This window comes from Schistocerca cancellata, chromosome 2 (assembly GCF_023864275.1).
Source record: "Schistocerca cancellata isolate TAMUIC-IGC-003103 chromosome 2, iqSchCanc2.1, whole genome shotgun sequence".
Taxonomy (NCBI): Eukaryota; Metazoa; Arthropoda; class Insecta; order Orthoptera; family Acrididae; genus Schistocerca; species Schistocerca cancellata.
Genome location: NC_064627.1, coordinates 972,361,942 through 972,385,901, shown reverse-complemented (window position 1 = coordinate 972,385,901; position 23,960 = coordinate 972,361,942). Strand labels below are relative to the sequence as shown.

General features: G+C 40.8%; 1 protein-coding gene across 2 annotated transcripts in view; it reads left to right on the top strand.

Moving 5' to 3' along the window:
* The window catches only part of LOC126162940 (leukocyte elastase inhibitor-like), a 210,621-nt gene that overhangs the window by 84,610 nt on the left and 102,051 nt on the right, over positions 1-23,960 (top strand). For both annotated transcript variants that reach the window (XM_049919772.1, XM_049919771.1), the window contains exon 3: positions 13,000-13,179. In XM_049919772.1, the coding sequence (XP_049775729.1) occupies positions 13,000-13,179 (180 nt within the window). The remainder of the gene's footprint in view (positions 1-12,999; positions 13,180-23,960) is intronic.

The window sequence follows — 23,960 nt, the reverse complement described above, 5'->3', positions numbered from 1 at the left end:
TTCGTAGAATTTGGCAGGAAGCTGATTACAGCTGGAAAATTTGTCGCGTTACAAAAGCTAGCCACACTGAACATTTCTAAATAAAGCTTGAATATGTACTGCATTCACTGCTGCATCAAACATTTCGGTAAGTTATTTACCTTTTTCACAATTAAAGATTACTTTTGTATAAGTAAATTATAAACATCCTTGTCATACGTATGCACACTAGTCCGAGCATTGCGTGGTCTGCAGTCAGTTGTGTGGTTGGAGTTGATTTGTAGTTTCAATCATGCTAATGTGTGTTACTGTACTGTACATCACACGCAGCTCAAGGTGTGTTGCTATTTCCACAAATGACTTCACTGTTGTGTTGGCTGTCGCTTAATGGCGGTAGCTCAACGGTTCATTTCTAACCTATGGTTATTTGGAAAATTTTGTGCACGTCCCTCTGCGCTGCTCTGCCTTTATTATCAAGTTGTTTTTCTCCCCACTTTTTACAGTCTTACTGTCGTACTTGAAAACTTAACATTCTCCGTATATTTCTAATAATCTGAAAACAGTAATGTGGAATATAGTCTCTGGAACACATCCCCTATATTGTCTTCCCTGATGACAAAGGTGTCCTAAAAGGTTCTTTTGTTTTTCGAAATATATTTTACATAAATTTATTTCTTCTACGTTAGTTTCTAATACATCTTAATTTGTGATTACTATACTTAGAATTCTGAATAGGTCAAAATATGTATCAATGTCCCTGTTTGAATATTCATGTAAAGTATATGTGATTAGCACGCTGGACGGACTTCTGGATAATTTTAGTTGCTGTAGGTAAAGAGTTCACTAGTTCCTTTGCTAACGATGCATGAAGTTATCATGCAACGATCGTTTAGTATAATTTAAGATTAAACTGCGACTCTACATATTTACGGTGAGTGCGACTGTAAATATTCCTTGTTCACTTTTGACAAAAGGAATATGGGAAAGTTAGAACTAGCGTTCTCGCTTCCCGCGCCCGGGTTCCCGGGTTCGATTCCCGGCGGGGTCAGGGATTTTCTCTGCCTCGAGATGACTGGGTGTTGTGTGATGTCCTTCGGTTAGTTAGGTTTAAGTAGTTCTAAGTTCTAGGGGACTTATGACCATAGATGTTGAGTCCCATAGTGCTCAGAGCCATTTTAGCCAAAGTTAGAACTTAATGATGTCGTCATTCGTTAAAAATGGGAAAGGTTGTTGGATGAAGGGCGACTGTGGCTTGTCGAAGGGACAGTGAATATTTTTTTCTCTTTTTCATCAATTGCAAGCATTGAGACCTGCTACTTTATTAGTGGTATTCTGGATATTCTTTTCGTTAGCGCTTACTTCGTCTAAGTACGAGGTCTGTTGTAATCAAGTTTTGGCAAATTTGTTTTATTTGACGACGCAAACGGATGCCACGAACTCGAGACCATATCACGCAGACCATCTATTAAGCTGAAACTTCCTGGCAGAATAATATGGCAGGAAGTTTCAAAACAGCGCATGCCACTGCAAAGTGAAAATTCATTCTGGAAATATCTGTTAAGTTGTTCGGACGATTTTTTCTAGAATCTTAGGGACGCAGGTACTCTGTTACCCCAAAAAATAAACAGTAAAAATCCTTACGCAAGCTGTACACCTGAGATGGAGAAGCTCATGCTACATTTAACTGACAAAGAATTACAGAACAGCTCAACTGAAACCAAACTGACTGCAGACTAAGCAATCCCATTTTTGCAGCAACTGCTTGAAATTTTTGCCTCCAGCATGGACGAAGAAATGATTGGCGCACCCTTTCGGAAATTTCTGACGTGTTGCGAATGATTGTTACGGTTTCAAAAAATTTTTCGGCGTTACGGTTTCAAAAAATTTTTCGGCCCTTTCTTCAAAATGGTTCAAATGGCTCTGAGCACTCTGGGACTTAACATCTCAGGTCATCGGTCCCCTAGAACTTAGAACTACTTAAACCTAACTAACCTAAGGACACTACACACACCAATGCCAGAGGCAGGATTCGACCTGCGGCCGTAGCGGTCGTGAGGTTCCAGACTGTAGCGCCTAGAACCGCTCGGCCACATAATTCGGCTTCCTTTCTTCATGGGTATTGATTGGTGTCTGGTGTATGTTTTCTTTTATAAATCCCTACACAAAAAAACCCAAGCGATTCTTGAGGTTTGAGACCTCCACGCCTAGCCCACGTGCTCCAGAATACTTTATCCAAATGTCATCTGACTACCCGACTGGAACGCGTCGAAGTGCCATTCTGTTGAAACAACATCGTTCAGTGTATGTGGAAAGTTTCCAAATAGTATGGAAAATTCTACTTTCAAACGTTGTAAATCATTCTGTCCATTTAATTCGAAAGGTAGACTGAAAAGCCCAATCAAGTTGTCACCGACAGTTACTGCCAAGACGTTCATCAAAGCGTTTCCTTGTGATCGCGTTCTTGAATGTAACGGGAATTTTCATATCCGCACTAGTGAGAGTTGTGAATGTTAAATACTGTTTATGGTAAATAAGACTAAGCAGGGAAAATATACATTTTTGGGACTCTGTTGCTGCCTTAACGCCCAGGCACCAATTTGGATCTTTTTTGCATGATAAGGAGGTAAACTGTTTTTCTTTGCGACATTCCAAACAAGCTGATGAATGACATCGATTTCATGAGCTGTTGCTCTGATGCTGATTGAAGGTGTTTCAATACACTGGAATTCCTCTTCTTCAAATTCCAGAGTCCTCTCTGTTATTCGCTGTACTTTATAGGCCTCCCTGAACGCAAACATGTCCATTTTCTCAACATGCCCATTTTCTTAACATGTCACTCACCCACAGCAGTAAAGGTGTTTGGGAAATCTTCAGCATCCACAGCTCTGCATCCCACTGCTCTATAAGCAATATGGATGTCGGCTGGCTCGTAATGTGTGCAAGTTTTCATGGTGACTCCAGCGGCGACAAATGGAGTGTATCAAAGAGACTATGTCTGATACGTCTCCAGAGTTACATTGACATGGAAGGGCTCCTCCCAAACGACCAGTTCGATTCTCGACCTTGCTACACCACTACTGACCAGCTCCTGCGCCTAGAAGAATAAGCTATTGTGGCGACATCTTTCTTAATCACAGAATGCATTTTCCACCCGGCGCTGATTTGGAACTCCGTTGATTTATCTTCCGTTATTTTTAATGCACTTTGTGGTTTTATAGACAAGATTAGCATGAATTCTTGGTTTTCAAATGGTGTATTGAAATGTCCATTGCAACTAAGATCTCCTCGTGTCTATATTTTGCCGTGTTGCAATACGTTGGTAAAGAGCTATGGCAGATTTGTAGTTGGGTGTCAGTTGAAAGTCGCCGTGTTTATTTGATAGTAATGAGAATGATTAGAAAGAGTAATATTTACGTTAGAGTCTCACCTAATTATTTTTCAGAGATTGTTGTTGTTGTTCTGGTCTTCAGTCCTGAGACTGGTTTGATGCAGCTCTCCATGCTACTCTATCCTGTGCAAGCTTCTTCATCCCCCAGTACCTACTGCAACCTACATCCTTCTGAATATGTTTAGTGTACTCATCTCTTGGTCTACCTCTACGATTTTTACCCTCCAGGCTGCCCTCCAATTCTAAATTGGTGATCCCTTGATGCCTCAGAACATGTCCTACCAACCGATCCCTTCTTCTATTCAAGTTGTGCCACAAACACCTCTTCTCCCCAATTCTATTCAATACTTCCTCATTAGTTATGTGATCTACCCATCTAATCTTCAGCATTCTTCTGTAGCACCACAATCCGAAAGCTTCTATTCTCTTCTTGTCCAAACTATTTATCGTCCATGTTTTACTTCCATGCAAGGCTACACTCCATACAAATACTTTCAGAAACGACTTCCTGAAAAAAAAATGCTAGATGTTAAAAATTTCTATTTTTCAGAAACGTTTTCCTTGCCATTGCTAGTCTACATTTTATATCCTCTCTACTTCGACCATCATCGGTTATTGTGCTCCCCAAATAGCAAAACTCGTTTACTACTGTAAGTGCCTCATTTCCTAATCTAATTCCCTCAGCATCAACCGACTTAATTCGACTACATTCCATTATCCTCGTTTTGCTTTTGTTGATGCTCATCTTATATCCTCCTTTCAAGACACTGTCCATTCCTTTCAGCTGCTCTACCAAGTCCTTTGCTGTCTCTGACAGAATTACGATGTCATCGGCGAACCTCAAAGTTTTTATTTCTTCTCCATGGATTTTAATACCTACTCCAAATTTTTCTTTTGTTTCCTTTATTGCTTGCTCAATATACAGATTGAATAACATCGGGGAGAGACTACAATCCTGTCTCACTCCCTTCCCAACCGCTGCCTCCCTTTCATGCCCCTCTACTCTTATAATCTATCTTCTAAGATAAGTCGTAGGGTCAGTATTGCCTCACGTGTTGCAATATTTCTACGGAATCCAAGCTGTTCTTCCCTGAGGTCGGCTTCTACCAGTTTTTCCATTCGTCTGTAAAGAATTCGCGTTAGTATTTTGCAGCCGTGATTTATTAAACTAACAGTTCGGTAATTTTCACATCTGTCAACACCTGCATTCTTTGGGATTGGAATTATTATATTCTTCTTGAAGTCTGAGGGTATTTCGCCTGTCTCATACATTTTTCTCACCAGATGGTAGAGTTTTGTCTGGGCTGGCTCTCCCAAGGCTGTCAGTAGTTGTAATGGAATGTTGTCTACTCCCGGGGCCTTGTTTCGACTTAGGTATTTCATTGCCGTGTCAGACTGTTCACGCAGTATCATATCTCCCATTTCAGAGATTATCATTCGTTTATCTCTTCCTTAAATGCAACTTTTGCTCTTACTATCTAGTTGTAAGATGTAACATTCACAATTATAATTTCCCTTCGCCTACATCAGAGCAAGAACAAAATCGGAGTCTTTATCATTACAATCGACAACAAAGACAATAAAAATCAGAGATAACCCTTTTCTTATGCAAGGAGTAATGTCTTTGGTTTCTACAAACAACACAGTATCTGACCGAGCTATATCTGTAATAAAATGTGTTATTACAATTTCACGAGCTTTCGATGCTGTATGGCACTAGGACAACTTAAATAAATTACTTGTGGAAGGAGTTTCCACGTCACATGTCAAGATGCTACAGAGTAGTGTCTCATTCACACAGGTGTTCCCCAGGGGTCTGTTTTCGGTCCGCTGTTATACACACTCTACACTGCAGACCTTCCTCAGACCGAGCGGGTGGGACTCGCCGTATGTGCTGACGACACCGCTGTGTTCAGGCGCAGTGTGAACGTCAAGTTGCGCTGACTCATTGCAGCAAGCAACCGACATCCTCGCCGAGTGGGCAAGGAGCTGGCGACTGTCATATAACGCCTCCGAAACCCAGAAAGTGGTGCCCAAAGAGTTACAAAAAATAGTGGTGTGGGGCAAACCTGTCGAGTCACGTAGGTCAGGAGACTGGCGTGGCGACAACACGTTCTCCATATTAGATGAAAGGCATTCGGAATACTGATGGAACTTTATTCTCTCTTAAACAACTTGGCTTCCCTTCTTTCTCAACTTGGGATCACCCTATGTCAGGGGTCTCCAAACATTGTACCCTAGGGACCAGACTGGATCTTGCACTAAGTCCCAAGGCACCGAGCGAGGTGGCGCAGTGGTTAGCACACTGGACTCGCATTCGGGAGGACGACGGTTCAATCCCGCCTCCGGCCATCCTGATTTAGGTTTTCCGTGATTTCCCTAAATCGCTTCAGGCGAATGCCGGGATGGTTCCTTTGAAAGGGCACGGCCGATTTCCTTCCCCATCCGTCCCTCACCCGAGCTTGCGCTCCGTCTCTAATGACCTCGTTGTCGACGGGACGTTAAACACTAATATCCTCCTCCAAGTCCCAAGGCCGAGACCTAGCTATAGTGTACGTTATCTTGAGGCCTGATACCCTAGTTACGCTCGGAACTCCACGGTACAGTTGAGAAGTTTTCGTGACGCTTGTCACTGCTGCCAGTCTTCACGAGCTGACATCGAGTGCCACTGCAATAGTCACTACGCGGAGAACTGCTTATGGTTTGTTTGACCTTGAGCTGTGGCCTCAACTTCATTTCATACACACTGCTGAAGGTCGTTGTAACGCGCTTTCACGAAACCTCCTTACTTCCGTGCGTCATTAACACCATAGCAAGTGGCCAGAATGTAGCACGAGATACATATGATATTAGCACTTACTTCTTCGTTCCCTGCGATTACCGCTGACATATTTCAATAAAAGTTGGAGATACTGTATGTCATCGGTTCATCTACTGTCGTGTCCAATTACGTGCAAATTTTCGTTTCAGGACCAGACGGTGATTGAGATGTCTATGGCACAGGGAGCGGGGATGAACTCCACTCCTTAGTTTCTGTTGCCACTTAACGGCCAAGTGTCCAGGTCATTTCAGTGCTGCAGTGATAGCCGATGCGAGTTCTGAGCTTTACGTGTTGATACTACTGCTTCCGGCAATGCTAAATCTTCAGTAGTGACGTCTCCCAGAGACTAGAGAAGTTCAGTAGTACAGCACCATCCTGCAGATAGCGGCAAGGTTTGCAATCTGAAAAACCGTGGGGCTGGCGTGTTTCGTGACTACAGTTTCTTATTGAAGATGCAACATGTTTATCAGTGAGCATTTCATTTAATCAAAATTGCCTTAAAGTCAACTCCAGTGCAATTCTTTACATAGAACCGTTGCTCTTAATATTATTAATTGGCATCGTTTTGATTTGCATTTAAAAATGGTTCAAATGGCTCTGAGCACTATGGGACTCAACATCTGCGGTCATTAGTCCCCTAGAACTTAGAACTACTTAAACCTAACTAACCTAAGGACATCACACACATCCATGCCCGAGGCAGGATTCGAACCTGCGACCGTAGCGGTCGCGCGGTTCCGGACTGAGCGCCTAGAACCGCTAGACCACCGCGGCCGGCGATTTGCAAAAATTTTAAAGAGCAATGGAGCACTGATATTTCGCGATTCAATTAAGTAATACAATTTACAATGAAATACAGCATTTCTCCAAGAATACAGTGTAAGACGTCATTATGAGGCTAAACATTCTCAAAATTATTCAAAATTTACCGGAAGCCAACGGTTAGAAATATACATGTCTTTGAAACGCGATCTGAACTCTTAGTAAATGTTATTTACGAAAGGGAATGCTAGACAAGAAGAAGCAACTCTTACTAGTTTCCGCGTGGCTCACTCTATAGCAGAACATGGAGAACTATTTACTGACAGCAAATTAATAAAGGATTGCATGACTGGAGCATTGAAGAAGTGAATTCAGAAAAAGCCTATTTATTTTTAAAAAAATCTATTTCTCAGCAAACACTGTGGCTGAAAGAGTAACTGACATTGCTGAAAATATATTAACTCAATTGTACTAGAAAACTCGACACTTATGAGTCAACAGATGTTTCAGATACTTCACAGGTGTTAATTTTTATTTGAGGGATAAACAGAAGGCTGGCCGGTGTGGCCGAGCGGTTCTAGGCGCTTCAGTCTGGAACTACGCGACCGCTACGGTCGCAGGTTCGAATCCTGCCTCGGGCATGGATGTGTGTGATGTCCTTAGGTTAGTTAGGTTTCACTAGTTCTAAGTTCAAGGGGACTGATGACCCCAGATGTTAAGTCCCATAGTGCTCAGAGCCATTTGAATAAACAGATAGTGTATGAATAGCTTATTGAAGTTCATAACATTCATGCACGGCCACGGAAGAAGAAATTATCTTCAGTGGAAAAACTGACGGTGTGTCACAACTGATGGGGTCAACAACATGTGTGGAAAAACAAAGGTGTCATTGCTCTCGATAGGCGATAGAAAATGAGGATGGATCGAAACTATTAATCACACAGTACGTCATTTATCAGCAGTATTTGTGAGGAAAATGCTTCCATGTGTCGGAAGTTTTAAAGCCGGTCATGTCAGCTGTTAATTAGATGAGGTCGCATGCTGTCATCATCAGTTCCACGAGATTATTGAAAATGATTGAAGAAAATGACTTAGCGTATTATAGAGCAGTAGTGAAAAAGCGATGACGTGACTTTTTGAGCTCATAATAACAATCGAAACTTTCTTCAATGAAAGGAATCATCCTCTGGCTGAGTTATAAAACAGTGGTTATGGAAGTTATTATACAAATGTAATTAAACATATGAACGACCTTAATCTAAAATTACAAGGAGAAAACCAGCTACTGCCTGTTTTGTACGGTCATATTAGATCATTTCACATAAAATTGTTTTATTTCAGTCTCAATTAAACGAAACATGTTTCACGTATTTTAATACGTACATGCCAATTATTCAGTCAGTAATCAGAGACTCCATTGCCGGTAGATTTCGCAATTGAAACTTTGAGTGCCTTAAAACTAAATTATGTGAGTGCCTTAAAACTAAATTATGAGGCTCGCTTTCACATTTCGATGCAATTTCAAACGATATTAAGAGTTTTCAAAATTATTTTAGTGCCGAAACTCTTCCTCTAGAACTTGGAATCAAAATGGTGGATTTGGAATGTAGCGATTTTTATAAAGAATATTTAAATTCATCATTGTTCGAATTTTGTAACAGTCTTCTATTTACACAGTTTGGTCAGTTACATTAGTTTTCTCGTTGCTTTTTTCCACTTTTGGCGCTACTATTCTCTGTAAAAAACATTCTTCAAACTGAAATATACAAAAATTACAGACATATCGAAATTAAGTGATGAGTATTTGAAGTTGATCCACAACTGCAAACAGTTGTAAGTGGGAAGTTACACCTGCATAAATCTCATTAATTATAATTACAAGCTTAATTTCTTTATGTGAATTGCCTACAAAAGTGATTTAAGTACAATAAATTTTTAAGAAGTCTCATGTAATTAATTGCAGTTAAAACGTTGAGTTACATTATATATGTGAGCTAATGTGTATCCTAATTAGGCATAAAAGAAAAACAACTGATTATTGTACATATTTTGTATGGTTTATGTCGAACATTTACACTGGATAGTGTTACTTCGCTTAATAAGCATTCATTCATGAATCTTAATTGTATTAAAAACTCCTTAAGCGAAATTCGTTTTTCCGTACGAATCCATGTAGAATATGTCAAGCGTTCCATCCCGAAAAAAAACATGTACTCATACAAATTTATAACAAAGTATTGTAATTTTTTCTTTATAGTACAGTACATACTATTGTAGAAGAAAGTTATCTAAGGGTATTTGTTTACGCCTGTGTTTCAAAACTTGTCGAGAAAGAAACATAGCATTGTCGTTAGTTAGATTCGTAGAGTGCGTGGCTGCTGCCTTACCGGCATCTTTAATGAAATCGTGTTGGTTAACGACGATAAATCAGAACTAATTCATAAACAGATAGTTCAAGGGAAAGGGTTACCATGTGCCGACGAAGCCCGAGCTGTAGCACAGGTGACTACAACTGCGGCCCGAGACGCAATGCCATCAGTACAGCTGACTGAATACAGCATTGTCTGAGCTTCTGCTTTACAGAGCGGCAGTTTGTAGGAGACTACGCGCCTTACTGTCCATTTATAGTAGCCAAAGAGACCGATACCGTCCAGAAGGTGGGTTTTGAACTGGTTGTCAAAGACTGAAAAAACAAATACTAAACAAGACTTCTTACGCGGAACATCGTTCCTTAAGCGACTCAGTTTGTTACAATTTCCTCTGCTCGGGCGAATCACTCGTTATGAGTGGTGCTCGACGAGCTAGATTCGACTGTAAGAACAGAATTACGGTGGGCCGGATACCATTCATGTCTGACCCGTTACCGTGGGCCGGATTGATGGTGTTCGCAGGCTGGTGTTGCCCCGCGGGTCGTAGTTTAGAAACACCTGCCTTATATAAAATTAGGGTGCTGCCAATATTGGAATATGAAGAATGGGATTACGGATCCTGGAGACAGTGCAAAACCGCTCCTTAAATCGTGCACTGAAAGTACCTTCGTTGTTATCCTACAAGAACAGTGCTCCCCAACCTTTCTTAGGACATTACCCCTGAGCGCAATCAGACATTAGCTAGTACCCCCGCCCTTGCCCCTCGTCTGCCGTCTGTTGCCACTCCCCCTCCCCCACATTATCGCCTACTTTAGCACCTAACTAAAGAATTTTCTTGGAACAGTTATTTTTATAATGATGAAAGATGAGTGATATGCGTGTGTGTGTGCGCGCGCGCGCGCGCGGTGTGTGTGTGTGTGTGTGTGTGTGTGTGTGCGTGCGTGCGTGCGTACATGCGTGGGGGACGGGGAGGGAAGGGGGTGTTAGAATGGATGACGAAGGATTTGTGGTGCATCGCAAGTGCTACCGACACCACCTTAGACAAGTGACGGCAGACACTTGTTACATACTTCCCTTGCGCTACACCTCTACATCTCGGCGCTTGTTTGACATGTATACTGAAACACCGTTTGAAATCAACCAAGTTAAAATGTGTGCACTATACCTACAGTTCATAAATTACTTGATTGATGCACTCCTTACTTCTGAAGTGGCAGATATTGGAAGACTTCATGTTTTAATGCTTTCTATCTGACCACAGTCACTAATAGTAATAATAGTAATTATTATTATTACACTGTGTACAGCTCTGTAGTAGCCCTTATGTAATTGCTGCTGTGCCGTGCTATCAATTAGTTCATTTATCTGCTTCGAAGTGAGTAATGAAGCAATTTCTAGATTACAGCAGGTACTACCTACAACCTAGAGAAAACATTTTCTTGAAATATTTAGCATTTGTTACTTACGTGTGTCAGTTTTATCATCAGCAATGTATAAGACAAAGCACAACATATATATGTAGTGGGTGGACTATGTGGGGAACCTGTAACCTCCACCGCCGGCCGAGGTGGCCGAGCGGTTCTAGGCGCTACAGTCTGGAACCGCGCGAGCGCTACGGTCGCAGGTTCGAATCCTGCCTAGGGCATGGATGTATGTGATCTCCTTAGGTTAGTCAGGTTTAAGTAGTTCTAAGTTCTAGGGAGCTGATGACCTCAGAAGTTGAGTCCCATAGTGCTCAGAGCCATTTTTTTTTTGTAACCTCCACCGCATTAATGCTACTAATTGAGAAAAAGTAATTATTGATAACTTACATAATCAACATTAGAGTCGTACAGAAATGAGATAATACTAATGACATTTTGAAAATAACTTAGTTTCGTGACTGAAACAGAATCGAATCGTTTATTTTTTACCCCTCAGAAAATTTCATTTTACCTCTCAGAGAGAAATAACCCCCCAGTTTGGGAACCACTGTACTACAATGATTCACGAAATGGTTGGGATGCCGCTCCCCGCGAGAGCTTCAAGAGCCCGACCGACAGTTCCACGAAAAAGTTGGCCACGCTATCAATGTAAAAATTCGCGTTCTGGGTCACAAGGTCCACCCAAGCGAGACAACGAAATGGCCGGAGGTGCCGCGCACGTGGAGCATTACTGCGCTACGTGCTCAGCACTAAATGAAGGCGCCGACGGGTAACATTGAGGCCCACCAAAGCAGCTACTCCTGTTGTTCTGTAGTCATAGTTGCGATTAGAGGAACAGCACGACGCAATTGGCCTCCACCCCATCTGGAAGTTTTGGAAATTTGTGCCTATGGGACAAAACTGCTGAAATCATCGTACTCTAAGCTTACACACTACTTTATGTAACTTAAACTAACTTACGCTAAGGACAACATACACACCCATGCCCGAGAGAGGACTCGAACCTCCGATGGTGGGTGAACCGTGGCAATGCGTCTGAGACCATGCTGCTACCCCGCGCTGCCCCACCTGGATTTCCAGTCACATTAGTCAGCAACAATGGAGCACAACAACCACAGCGTAACACAGCAGCAGTTTACTCGCACAGAATCGTGCTGCTAGGCACATCACAACACATTATATTAACCTAAACATTTCCGTGCGCTCGTCGCAGATTGGCCGCCATTTTTATGGCATCAGTGACGCATTTCCGTCCTACGGTTATTAGGAAAATGTTGCTGTTCGCCCCCCCTCCCCCGCCCCTTACCCTGCCCTGACTTTATTATCAGGTTGTTTCTTCCACTTTTTATAGTCTCACTGTCATGCTTTAAAACATTTTTTGTATGTGCCACATACTCTGAGTGATTACAATATGTGTCCCAAAACCTTCTTTCGCTGTCCGAAATATATATTACACACACTTATTTCTTCTACTTTTCTTTCTAGTACGTCTTAATTTGTGATTAATTATGATTATGAATAGGGCAAGAGATGTATCAATATCGCTCTTTGAATATTTTTGTAAAGTACATGCGATCACGCTGGACGGACTTCTGCTTAATTTTAGTTGCTGTTCGTACAGAAGTGTTCGCTAGTCTCTTTGAAAACAATGCATAAAGTTATCACGCAACGGTAATTTAGTGTAATTTAAGCTTAAACTGGGACTCTCCACATTTACGTCGTGTGCGACTGTAAGTCTCTTGTTCCACGGTTGACCAAAAGGAATATGGGAGAGTTAGACCTTAATAATGTCGTAAATGTAAAGTTTATTAAAACGGAGAAGGTTGTTGGAAGAAGGGCTCCTGTGGCGTGTCGAAGCGACAAATCTATCCATAGTGCGTTTGGATCGCTGGAGTCTCTTTTTCCCCGCAATGCCTGCTTGTTGCAGAAACCTAGACGTAGATAGTTAATCACTTGAAAGGTCAAAGCGAGCATTTGAAGATGGAAAGATGCTACGCAGATTTCACAATACGATTTTTCAATTCTGAGAATGATGTGAATGTGGGTTCACGTCCACACACACATATGCTGTGAAAGAGAGAGGATTAAGAGATAGAGGATTTTTTTTAGCACGGGGGGGGGGGGATGCAAAAAGGTTAGTGGCCTACAACATGCAATCAGTCTCTACAGTCGCGTCCGACGTATATCTTGAGAGTCATTTGTTAAATGTTTGGAAGTACTCAAGCTATTGCCTGAAAGGTCTGCCTTGGTTTCCAGGTACTGGCACAAGACTCGGGCAATCTGTTTTTCTCTCCTGTCAGTATACACGTAATACTCGCCCTCATATTTCTTGGAGCGAGAGGTGATACAGCCAAGCAGATTGCTAAGGGACTGCACCTGCCTGAGGAAAGGAATCTTACTGAATATGGTGTCAACGCCTTGATGCACCGCTTGAAGGTTAGTGTGCAGGAAACAAAAATCTCTATAATAACATAGTCCAGTGTCAAATAAACTCAACTGCCAGAAGTCAGGGGGATAGTTGTCTCACTTGACGAAGCAACGTGTATAACGTCCGAATGTATCGGGTAGTGTAGACATATCTGAGCTGTCTACACAGAGAGACGTGGCACGTCTTGTATTTAATGAGTCTGAATGGTTACTTAGTTTAATGTTCCACGGGTCATTTTGTACGATAGATCGTAATGATGTTGAACGAGTCATTTTACATTCACATCGCAAATTGATTTGTAAATGTACTACATTCTGAACATTTATAAGTCCTTTTTCTAAAAAGAAAATTAAAATATACAGATCTTGTGAGTTCTACCCACCACCTTTTTTACATTACAGTAATAGAAATTCTTCTACGGAATAGAAGGAGTTGTTGAGGAGATGCTTTCTCAGTTTATTTTCAAAATTATTTTGTTTTCTGTCAGATATTTTATATCACTGGGTAAGTGATCAAAAAGTTTTTGTTGCAGCTATGTGCACTCCTTTTTGTGCTAAAGAGAACCTTATTTGGAGTAATAAATGTAATTTTTCCTTCTGCTTTTGTAATTATGTCCTTAGGTTAGTTAGGTTTAAGTAGTTCTAAGTTCTAGGGGACTGATGACCATAGATGTTAAGTCCCATAGTGCTCAGAGCCATTTGAATCATTTTTTTGGTAATTATCTACATCATTGTTTCTTTTGAACTGTAATGGATTATTTACAACAAACTGAAATAAAATACTGTGATGCAGTAGTCAGAATGGCCAAATTCTTAAACAGAAGTCTACAAGACGACTTGCGTGAGCACCACACATTATTCATACAGCACATTTTTGCACAATGGAAATTTTTCTTTCTTAAAGATGAGTGACCCCAGAACATTATTCCATATAATATTATTGATGCAAAATATGCAAAATATCAACTTACTGATCTGTCTTTCCATGATAGGCAATGATTCTAAATGCAAATGTGTTTTACGAGTTCCAAAATGTGCTTCTTCCAGTTTAAATTCTCGTCAACGTGGACACCTAAAATTTTCAAGTTTCCACCCTATTTGCTATTTCCTCGCCTTATGTTGTAATTATCATTGGTGTAGTACCCCTAGACGTGCAGAACTGCATATGTTGTGCTTCTTCTTCTTCGTTTTTATTTTTTAATTTGAGGGTGAGACAAATAGCAGAAAACAAGTGAATGATATTTTTAAGAACTTTGTTTACCATTTTTTCTATTTATGTATATATGCATGAATTGATTACAATACTAGTGTCATCCGCAAAAAGAGCTAATTCTGCTTAGTGTTTGTTAGCTGGAAGATTGTTGACATATTTGAGGACCAATAGTGGACCTAAGACTGAGCTTTGGAGAACCCCCTATGTGATTTCTCTTCAATCTGAATTATGTCCCCAGAGTATATTGACTGAATTACTAAACACAAATTTCTGCATTCTTTTGAAAATACAAATTGGCGCTAATTTATTATTTAATATTTGTAAAATGTGGTGAGTGAACATGTAAACTGCATTCTCAGTAGAGCAGTACTTCTGAAACCCAAACTTTGATTTGCTAACGGTATTATTATTGCTTAGGTGAGATACTATTCTAGAATATACTGCCTTGTGAAAATTTTTGGAAAATGATGTGAGCAATGAAACAGGTAGGTAGTTATTGACATCTTTTTTTAAAGAGGTGGTTAACAACAGCATATTTCATGATGCATTACATATTTCAGATAAGACTGGGTTTATTATATGGGAACAAATCTTTAGTACTTTATTGGAGACACCATCAAAACCTAATGAGCTTTTACTTTTGAGAGCATTCATAATTTTCCTAATTTCAGAAGAAGAAGTTGGTATACATTCATATGACTGAATTTTATAATTTTAATTTTTCTCTTCAGTTGTTTGTCCCTATGCTTTACACTATATATAAGAAATGATTGTTAAATACATTTATAACCCTTTCATTCAGTTCATAGTGATATTATCTTGCTCTGTGGCTGGTTGTCTTCCCTCTCGTTTCACTGCATTCCATATAGCCCTAAGTCTGTTGTCAGAATTACTGATTTCTGACATTATGTGCATGTTCCTTGATTTTTTAATAACCATTCTTAGTAATTCTGAGCGGTTATCGTAGTGTGCAACTAACGCTGAACATCTACGTGTTCTTGGCAAGAAATATACTTCCCTTCTCCATTCACAAGATACCTTAAACTAAGTTATCCAAGTCACTCAGTGTAGTGCTGATTACAAAAATTTCGCTAACTAGATATAATTACCTCAAGTGTTAACCCTTGGAACGCCGTTTTTAGCATTTGTAGTCATTCAGTCTTGTACTAAGACCACGATTGCAGTTTCGTTTCTGTTATTTATTTCATTGAATCTGTAACAATAAGTGATTCAACCACAGTGGGAACTGAACCTAATCTTATCAACTATTTAGTCACCAGTCTACTCATTTCTCATGTCGCCTATTGCATCCACCTTAGATTCTCTATATGCCCTCTGATCTGTCTGTTTCCTTGTGTGTCACTGCTTTTACAGAGACTATAACATCATGACCGTGATATATTTAATTTGTAATTAGCAATTTAGTTCTAATATTATTTCCCAAGTTGTCTCCACAGAGCATAATACTGAATAGCAGTTAACAATGTTCTTTAAGTGTCTGTCAATGTGCACTCAGTTTCCAAATTTCACTTGTATTTAATATTTAAATCACATTTTCAAAATTCTCTTTTAATATTTACATGCAGTCCTAGTGTGATATTTGTGACAAGTCACGCAACTGAACTATTATAATTAACTAACTGAACACCAATAAACTGCAGTTTAATTCTAGTTCAGATTTTTATCCGCTTTACTAATGGCAGTGGCTTTGTATGTCAATATATAGCATAAGTAAATAACAAAACAATATTCATACGTTAGGTGTGATTGATGAATGTGAACGTGTTTAAGCAGCGAACAAAGAACTGAGTCTATGTAATAAACTAATCGATTTCGCAGCGATCAGAAAACGATGAATATAGGATTCTAATCATATAAAATTAAGTATTTATTGAGGTTTTAGACCAATAATTGGAGGCGTTCTGCCTCAAATGATGATTACAGTCTTCCTGAGAATAAAGGTGGGGACCAGCTTGAAACTCTTTAAATTCGGAGGAGTCGTTTCCGGTTTGATGACGTGTAATCCTCCTATTCGCAGTACAAGGCAGTCCGCGTCACGCATGTTGCTTTATTCACATCTTTCCTGATTACTTTCTGTTCTTCATCCTGAATCTCGTTCCGTCAGAAGAAACCCACATCGTATCATGTCAACAACGTATTTCTGTACAACAGGCGCCGACCGAGGTTCGTATTTGGCTGTATTTTGGGGAAGCAAGTGACAGGCCGTTATAACTGTATTGTGGGAAACTACATGCATTGGTCACACGGCAAATACATAAAAAAGTAGTCTTTGCAACGAGTAGCACGGTTACAGCGAAAGCATTAGGTCGTTAGCTTGTGCAGACAAAAGTGAAAGCACTTGATCAGTAGATGAGATGAGCTTCACAGCAGTGGAGATGAAAAAATCTTGATAGCTCTTAAGGTATGCACTTTGAGCCCATATCCACTAGACGTTTTTGCTTCCAATAACCTTCCAGTAATATCCGTGAATATTGACTATTCCTCCTGGGCCAAACTGCAGCATTTACCATTAGTTTCGCCTCCTCTTAATGTTATAAATATTACTGTAAGGGAAGATCAGTTTGGATTCCGTAGAAATATTGGAACACGTGAGGCAATACTGACCTTACGACTTATCTTAGAAGAAAGATTAAGGAAAGGCAAACCTACGTTTTTAGCATTTATAGACTTAGAGAAAACTATTGACAGTGTTGACTGGAATACTCTCTTTCAAAATCTAAAGGTGGCAGGGGTAAAATACAGCGAGGGAAAGGCTATTTACAATTTGTACAGAAACCAGATGGCAGTTATAAGAGTCGAGGGGCAAGAAAGGGAAGCAGTGGTTGGGAAGGGAGTGAGACAGGGTTGTAGCCTCTCCCCGATGTTAATCAGTCTGTATATTGATCAAGCAGTAAAGGAAACAAAAGAAAAATTTGGAGTAGGTATTAAAACCCATGGAGAAGAAATAAAAACTTTGAGGTTCGCCGATGACATTGTAATTCTATCAGAGACAGCAAAGGACTTGCAAGAGCAGTTGAACGGAATGGACAGTGTCTTGAAAGGAGGGTATAAGATGAACATCAACAAAAGCAAAACGAGGATAATGGAATGTAGTCGAATTAAGTCGGGTGATGCTGAGGGAATTAGATTAGGAAATGAGACGCTTTAAGTAGTAAAGGAGTTTTGCTATTTGGGGAGAAAAATAACTGATGATGGTCGAAGTAGAGAGGATATAAAATGTAGACTGGCAATGGCAAGGAAAGCGTTTCGGAAAAAGAGAAATTTGTTAACATCGAGTATAGATTTAAGTGTCAGGAAGTCTTTTCCGAAAGTATTTGTATGGAGTGTAGCCTTGTATGGAAGTGAAACATGGACGCTAAATAGTTTGGACAAGAAGAGAATGGAAGCTTTCGAAATGTGGTGCTACAGAAGAATGCTGAAGATTAGATGGGTAGATCACATAACTAATGATGAAGTATTGAATACAATTGGGGAGGAGTTTGTGGTACAACTTGACAAAAAGAAGGGACATGTTCTGAGGCATCCATGGATCACAAATTTAGCATTGGAGGGCAGCGTGGAGGGTAAAAATCGTAGAGGGAGACCAAGAGATGAATACACTAAGCAGATTCAGAAGGATGTAGGTTGCACTAAGTACTGGGAGATGAAGAAGCTTGCACAGGATAGGGTAGCATGGAGAGCTGCATCAAACCAGTCTCAGGATTGAAGACCACAACAACAACAACATTGTAAGTTTTAAAGCCAATGTAAGCTGGAACTGACAGTACACATCCATAATAGGAGATTAATTAGTAAAGTAAAGAAAAAAATATCTTGGAAATTTTGCGTTCGTTTAAATTTGGCATGCTTTTTTTCGTTGCTTCTGCAACAGTGTTCTGACTCATTTTGATAGCAAGTTAACATGCGATGCAGTCATCATTTGGCAAAGGCGGGGCTTTCTCTCTGGGACTTTCTATCTCACTCTCCGTTGCACAGAGGAGACGGGCCTTGTGTGTTGGACGCATCCGCACTTCAGAGGAAACCGGTTGACGCATGAGGCCTTTTTTAGGTGTACAGTTCTGTAGAGCTCTTCGTCAGTATTGATGAGAATGAAATGTGGAATACTGTACTTGTTTCTAACAGACAGAGCGTCGAAAAGAAAAGTCTCTACAGTTTTCGTAACCCACAAAAGGGTACTGTTTGACCTGTCATTCATATCCAGGCAGCTACCGAGTTCGTGTCTGTTATCGGAGTCTCGTATCACAGATACATTTATAGCTACATTCATCTTTACATGGCAGGTATCCTCATTAGTTTGGCGAAACCTGAAGTACCCCGTCAGATACGGGTGAATGTCTCTTTGAGTAAGAAGCATTTGTTCTTTGTCACGTGTCATCGCTGTAAATTTGACGTTGTTCCTGGATCTCCGCGAGCAGGATAGCGTTATTCTTCTTCTTATCTCGTTTCAGTGAGTAGCTCGGCACCTGTTGGAAGTGCGCTGCTAAGACCTTGTAGTCTGCTGATTTTACTATCGTACTATACCTTCGTTATTTGTATAGAAAGGGAATCTCCCGTCTGCTAAAATGACATTCTTTCGTTTTCCAACTGTTCAGCTATTATATGCCGTTCAACAGCGCACCATATTCTTTATCACGTATCTGCTGACAGCTGCCAGTTCTTTATCTCTTGGCTACCATAGTGCCCTCCAACGATTTTTAACGAATTGTAATTCAGAATTATTGGTACATTTGCTGCCAGTTGTCTGACAACAATAACAACGACAATCTTTAATACAGTTCACTGCTCTTTATGAACAAATGGTACCACAGTGAACCGGCCGGGGTGGCCGAGAGGTTCTAGGCGTTACAGTCTGGAACCGCGCGAGCGCTACGGTCGCAGGTTCGAATCCTGCCTCGGGCATGGATGTGTGTGATGTCCTTAGGTTAGTTAGGTTTAAGTAGTTCTAAGTTCTAGGGGACTGATGACCTCAGAAGTTGAGTCCCTTAGAGCTCAGAGCCATTTTACCACAGTGAGTACTTTTCTTAACTTCACCATAACTTCATTTCCTCTTTGTAAATTCTGAGCATGCAGCACTCAAATTCCATCAATTTGCTTTGACAGTCACTGCACATTTGTCAAGAGTCAGTGCTGCTATCTCACTACAGATAAGTATATTAATTCACGAGGGTAGCTGGGTACAATGTAATAAAAAATTTAATCATGTTGCCATAAAAGGTTTCTAATAAAATGTCAAACTATTATCCGTAGAGCTTAAAAAGATCAGCAGTTTCTAGAGTTCTTTGAAAATATTACAGTTGCATTTTGAATGTAAGAACAGTGCATAAAGCTCGATGACCTATATTTCACTCCAATATTTGCTTACATCTCTCCGTTAGCATTGTGTGTCACCATCGTCATTGTGTGATCACCATTGTGTGATCATCGTCAGGTATTCGTCATCCACTGCTGGATTAAAGATTTAGTGTAAACTCTTTCCGCATTGCCGTCTTTAGACATCAAATATAAATGAGAGTTTCTATGCATTCAACTTGCTGGGGTTGGAATGGCTCCCAACTTGTTACTAGTTTACAATAACCATTATGAAAACCGTCTTAAGTTAAAAAGAAAAAAACATTTATTTATTGATGACCGCTTTCGGACTGTTTGTCCATTACCAAATCAGCCATAAATGTAAGTCTTGCATTACAACAGTCATATAAGCGGAAAATTGTCAGTGAAATAAATGTTTGATAGTAGAGAACGTAGCCTAAACATGTGCTCATTGCTGACTACTGATGTGACGCAAGATTTACGTTTGTGGCTGATTTGATAACGGACAAACAGTTCAAAACCGGTCTTCAATAAATGAATGTCCTTCCCGTGCGACTTAAGACGGTTTTAGTAATGGTTATTGCAATAATAATTTTGAGTTTTTTCTGAAATTTCGTAGCCATGTATGGAAATGAAACGTATGCGATAAGCAGTACAGAAAGAAGACGTCAGAAGCTTTTGAAATGTGTTGTTTCAGAAGAATGTTAAGGATTAGATGGACAGAAGTAGGAGTAGATCGAATAATTGAGGAACAGGTACTCATGAGGAGGTAGCTCAGTTGAATCGGACACAAAATAAAATTCTGAATCCAGTTAACTAAAAGAAAGAGTACGTTAATAGGACACAGACTGAGACATCAACTAATAGTTAACTTGCTACTGGAGAGCTTTGGGGAGGGGGAGGTGGGAGGAAAACAATTGTAGAGTGAGACAAAGGCTCGCCAGCAAACAAACTGGTTCAAGTGGGTATAGGGTGCAGTAAATACGCCTAGATGAAACGACTTGGACAGGATGGCAAGCGTGGAGAGTTGCATCGAACAAGTCTTTGGCTTGACAGCAACAACAACAGCGGCTACGACAACGACAACGGCAGACATCTACACGCACCCATGTTTTCTAATATCACTTACCCACCTTCCATCAGATCGTCATCTCAGTATTTTATTTCTTAAAATCCAACAAAGAATTTCCTTGGTCCATCTTTCATCTATTCATCTGGTTACATGTACCGCCCACCAACTTTCACCGCCCATTAATCCTGTAAGGGATGCCCTGGATAATGCGTAGCGTCCATTTTCACTTTGGACATAATTACATCTTCCACCCTAAGATGTTAGCTGTTTCTCTTCTCTTTTTTTCTAGTAATTCACAACATGCGTCGCTCCTTGAACAGTTTTCACATTAAAAAATCTCGTGTCTAACAGTCATGTCTCTAAACTGCTGCCGGCCGCGGTGGTCTCGCGGCTCTAGGCGCTCAGTCCGGAACCGCGCGACTGCTACGGTCGCAGGTTCGAATCCTGCCTCGGGCATGGATGTGTGTGATGTCCTTAGGTTAGTTAGGTTTAAGTAGTTCTAAGTTCTAGGGGACTGATGACCACAGATGTTAAGTCCCATAGTGCTCAGAGCCATTTGAACCATCTAAACTGCTAATAAACACTAATCATGCATTTTAAGAAGGTGCTCCGTAAGTATTTGAAGAACGTATAATCTACCAGCAAGAGCTGCTGATAAAATTTCGTTATTGAACAACCAGTTTCAATTCATAGACCATCATCAGGTTCACTTACAACATCATTTTATGATGGGCGATGTCATCTGTTACTACATACATAAAAAAAAGTTTTGCATCACCCCAGTTCCCAGAACTCCTGAAGGTAGACGTTGACTGTGGATATATTATCACACAGTCCCATTGACTATTCAGAGATGTCACTAAATCCGCCAAAAGATGTAAAGAACCACTATTAGACGGAGGGGGTCCGACTGCCGATCAGTTCCAGTCATTCAACCAGGAAGGAGGTACGTGGCTCGTGTTCTCTGTAGTCCAACCATGCCTAGACGGTCAATACCACCGTTCGATCGCGTCCGCATTGTTACTTTGTGCCTGGAAGAGCTCTCAACAAGGGAAGTGTCCAGGCGTCTCGGAGTGAACCAAAGCGATGTTGTTCGGACATGGAGGAGATACAGAGGGAACTGTCGATGACATGCCTGCAGTGGCTGGCAGCTTCCTACGCATTATGGCTCGGAGGAGCTCTGACAGCAACGCTACCATGTTGAATAATGTTTTTCGAGCAGCCACAGGACGTCGTGATACAACTGAAACTTTGCAATAGGCTGTATGATGCGCAACTTCACTCCCGACGTCCATGGCGAGGTCCACCTTTCCAACCAAGACACCATGCACCGCGGTACAGACGGACTCAACAACATGCTGAATGGACCGCTCAGGATTGGCATCGCTTTCTCTTCACCGATGAGTGTCGCATATGCCTTTAACCAGTCGTGTTTGGAGGCAACCCGGTCAGGCTGAACGCCTTAGACACACTGTCCAGCGAGTGCAGCAAGGTGGAGGTTCCCTGCTGTTTTCGGGTCTGATTATGTGTGGCCGACGTACGCCACTGGTGGTCATGGAAGGCGCCGTAACGGCTGTATGATACGTGAGTGCCATCCTCTGACCGATAGTGCAACCATATCGGCAGCATATTGGCGAGGCATTCGTCTTCATCAACGACAATTCGCGCCCCCATCGTGCACATCTTGTGAATGATTTCCTTCGGGATAACGACAGCGCTCGACTAGAGTGGCCAGCATGTTCTCCAGACATAAACCCTATTGAACATGCCTGGGATAGATTGAAAAGGGTTGTTTATATACGACGTGATCCACCAACCACTCTGAGGGATATATGCCGAATCGTCGTTAAGAAGTGGAACAATCTGGACCAACACTGCCTTGATGAACTTGTGGATAGTATGCCATGATGAATACGGGCATGTATCAATGCAAGAGGACGTTCTACTGGGTATTAGGTGTTCTGGTGTGTACAGCAATCTGGACCACCACCTCTGAAGGCCTCACTGTGTGGTGGTACAACATGCAATGTGTGGTTTTCATGAGCAATAAAAAGGGCGGAAATGATACTTATGTTGATCACTACTACAACTTTCAAACCTTTCTTTGATGTGTTTATTTGGCAAAAGTGTCGAATTTATGGATCTTATTATTTGACGCCATTGATTTTATCGCCTAGTGTCTTGCAGATGGTTTTATGAAACTGACGGTCGTATGTGGACCGAAACTGGTTGTTCAGTAAAGAAATTTTATCAGCAGCTCTTGGCGGTAATTCAAGAAGTTCTTCACTGATAATGTACTTCTCATTTCAGAAACACTGGTATCTTCGTTATGGAACCCTGTTTAGTTATCATAAACACTTTAGGCCATTTCCACTTTTCTGTTTACTTCTTTTGTTGTCCATCTTGTCATTGTTTGCAACTGCCCTGAGTACAAAAACTCATCACCTGATTCTACGACTACATTGTTAATTTGTGCTGTTTCCATTGTCAATTGTTGGTCATACTTTATTTTAGTCTTATAGTCACTGATTCTCCTACACGATTTCAAAATTTATATTATACATTATTTTACTTGTTTATCTGCAGTGGAGGCGAACAATTTAGTATCATCAATAAGACGAAGGCTGGTCAAGTGTTTTCTGTTAACCCGTACTCCTTTATTTTCCCTCTTTTAAAGATTTCTCTTGGGCTACCGACAATTGGGTTGGTGATGTGTAATCTCTCTGTTTCTCTTCTCTAATTCTGAATTTCTCGCCATCGTGACGAAGTCTAGAAAACTTAAACATTGACGTATAAATGGTGATTTTTGTTAAATCGCAGTGATCTCCGCTGTTTTATTGTAAAGAACAGTACAACAAAAACCTACCGGATTGCGTCACAGATAAATGAGTTTAAACTTCGGAACTACGGTGTTACCAGTAAATGATCTACATTTTGTTTACTAAATAATGCCTGTGAACAAATCGCGAAATAGTGGAGAGGGTGTCACTGAAATGATAACAGGATTTGGGATGGAACCATTAAAACAAAGGCGTTCTTCGTTGTGGCGGAATCTTCTCACGAAATTTCAATCACCAACATTCTCCTCCGAATGCGAAAATATTTTGTTGACGCCGACCTACATAGAAAGAAGCAATCTTCATAATAAAATAACGGAAGTTAGAGCTCGCACGG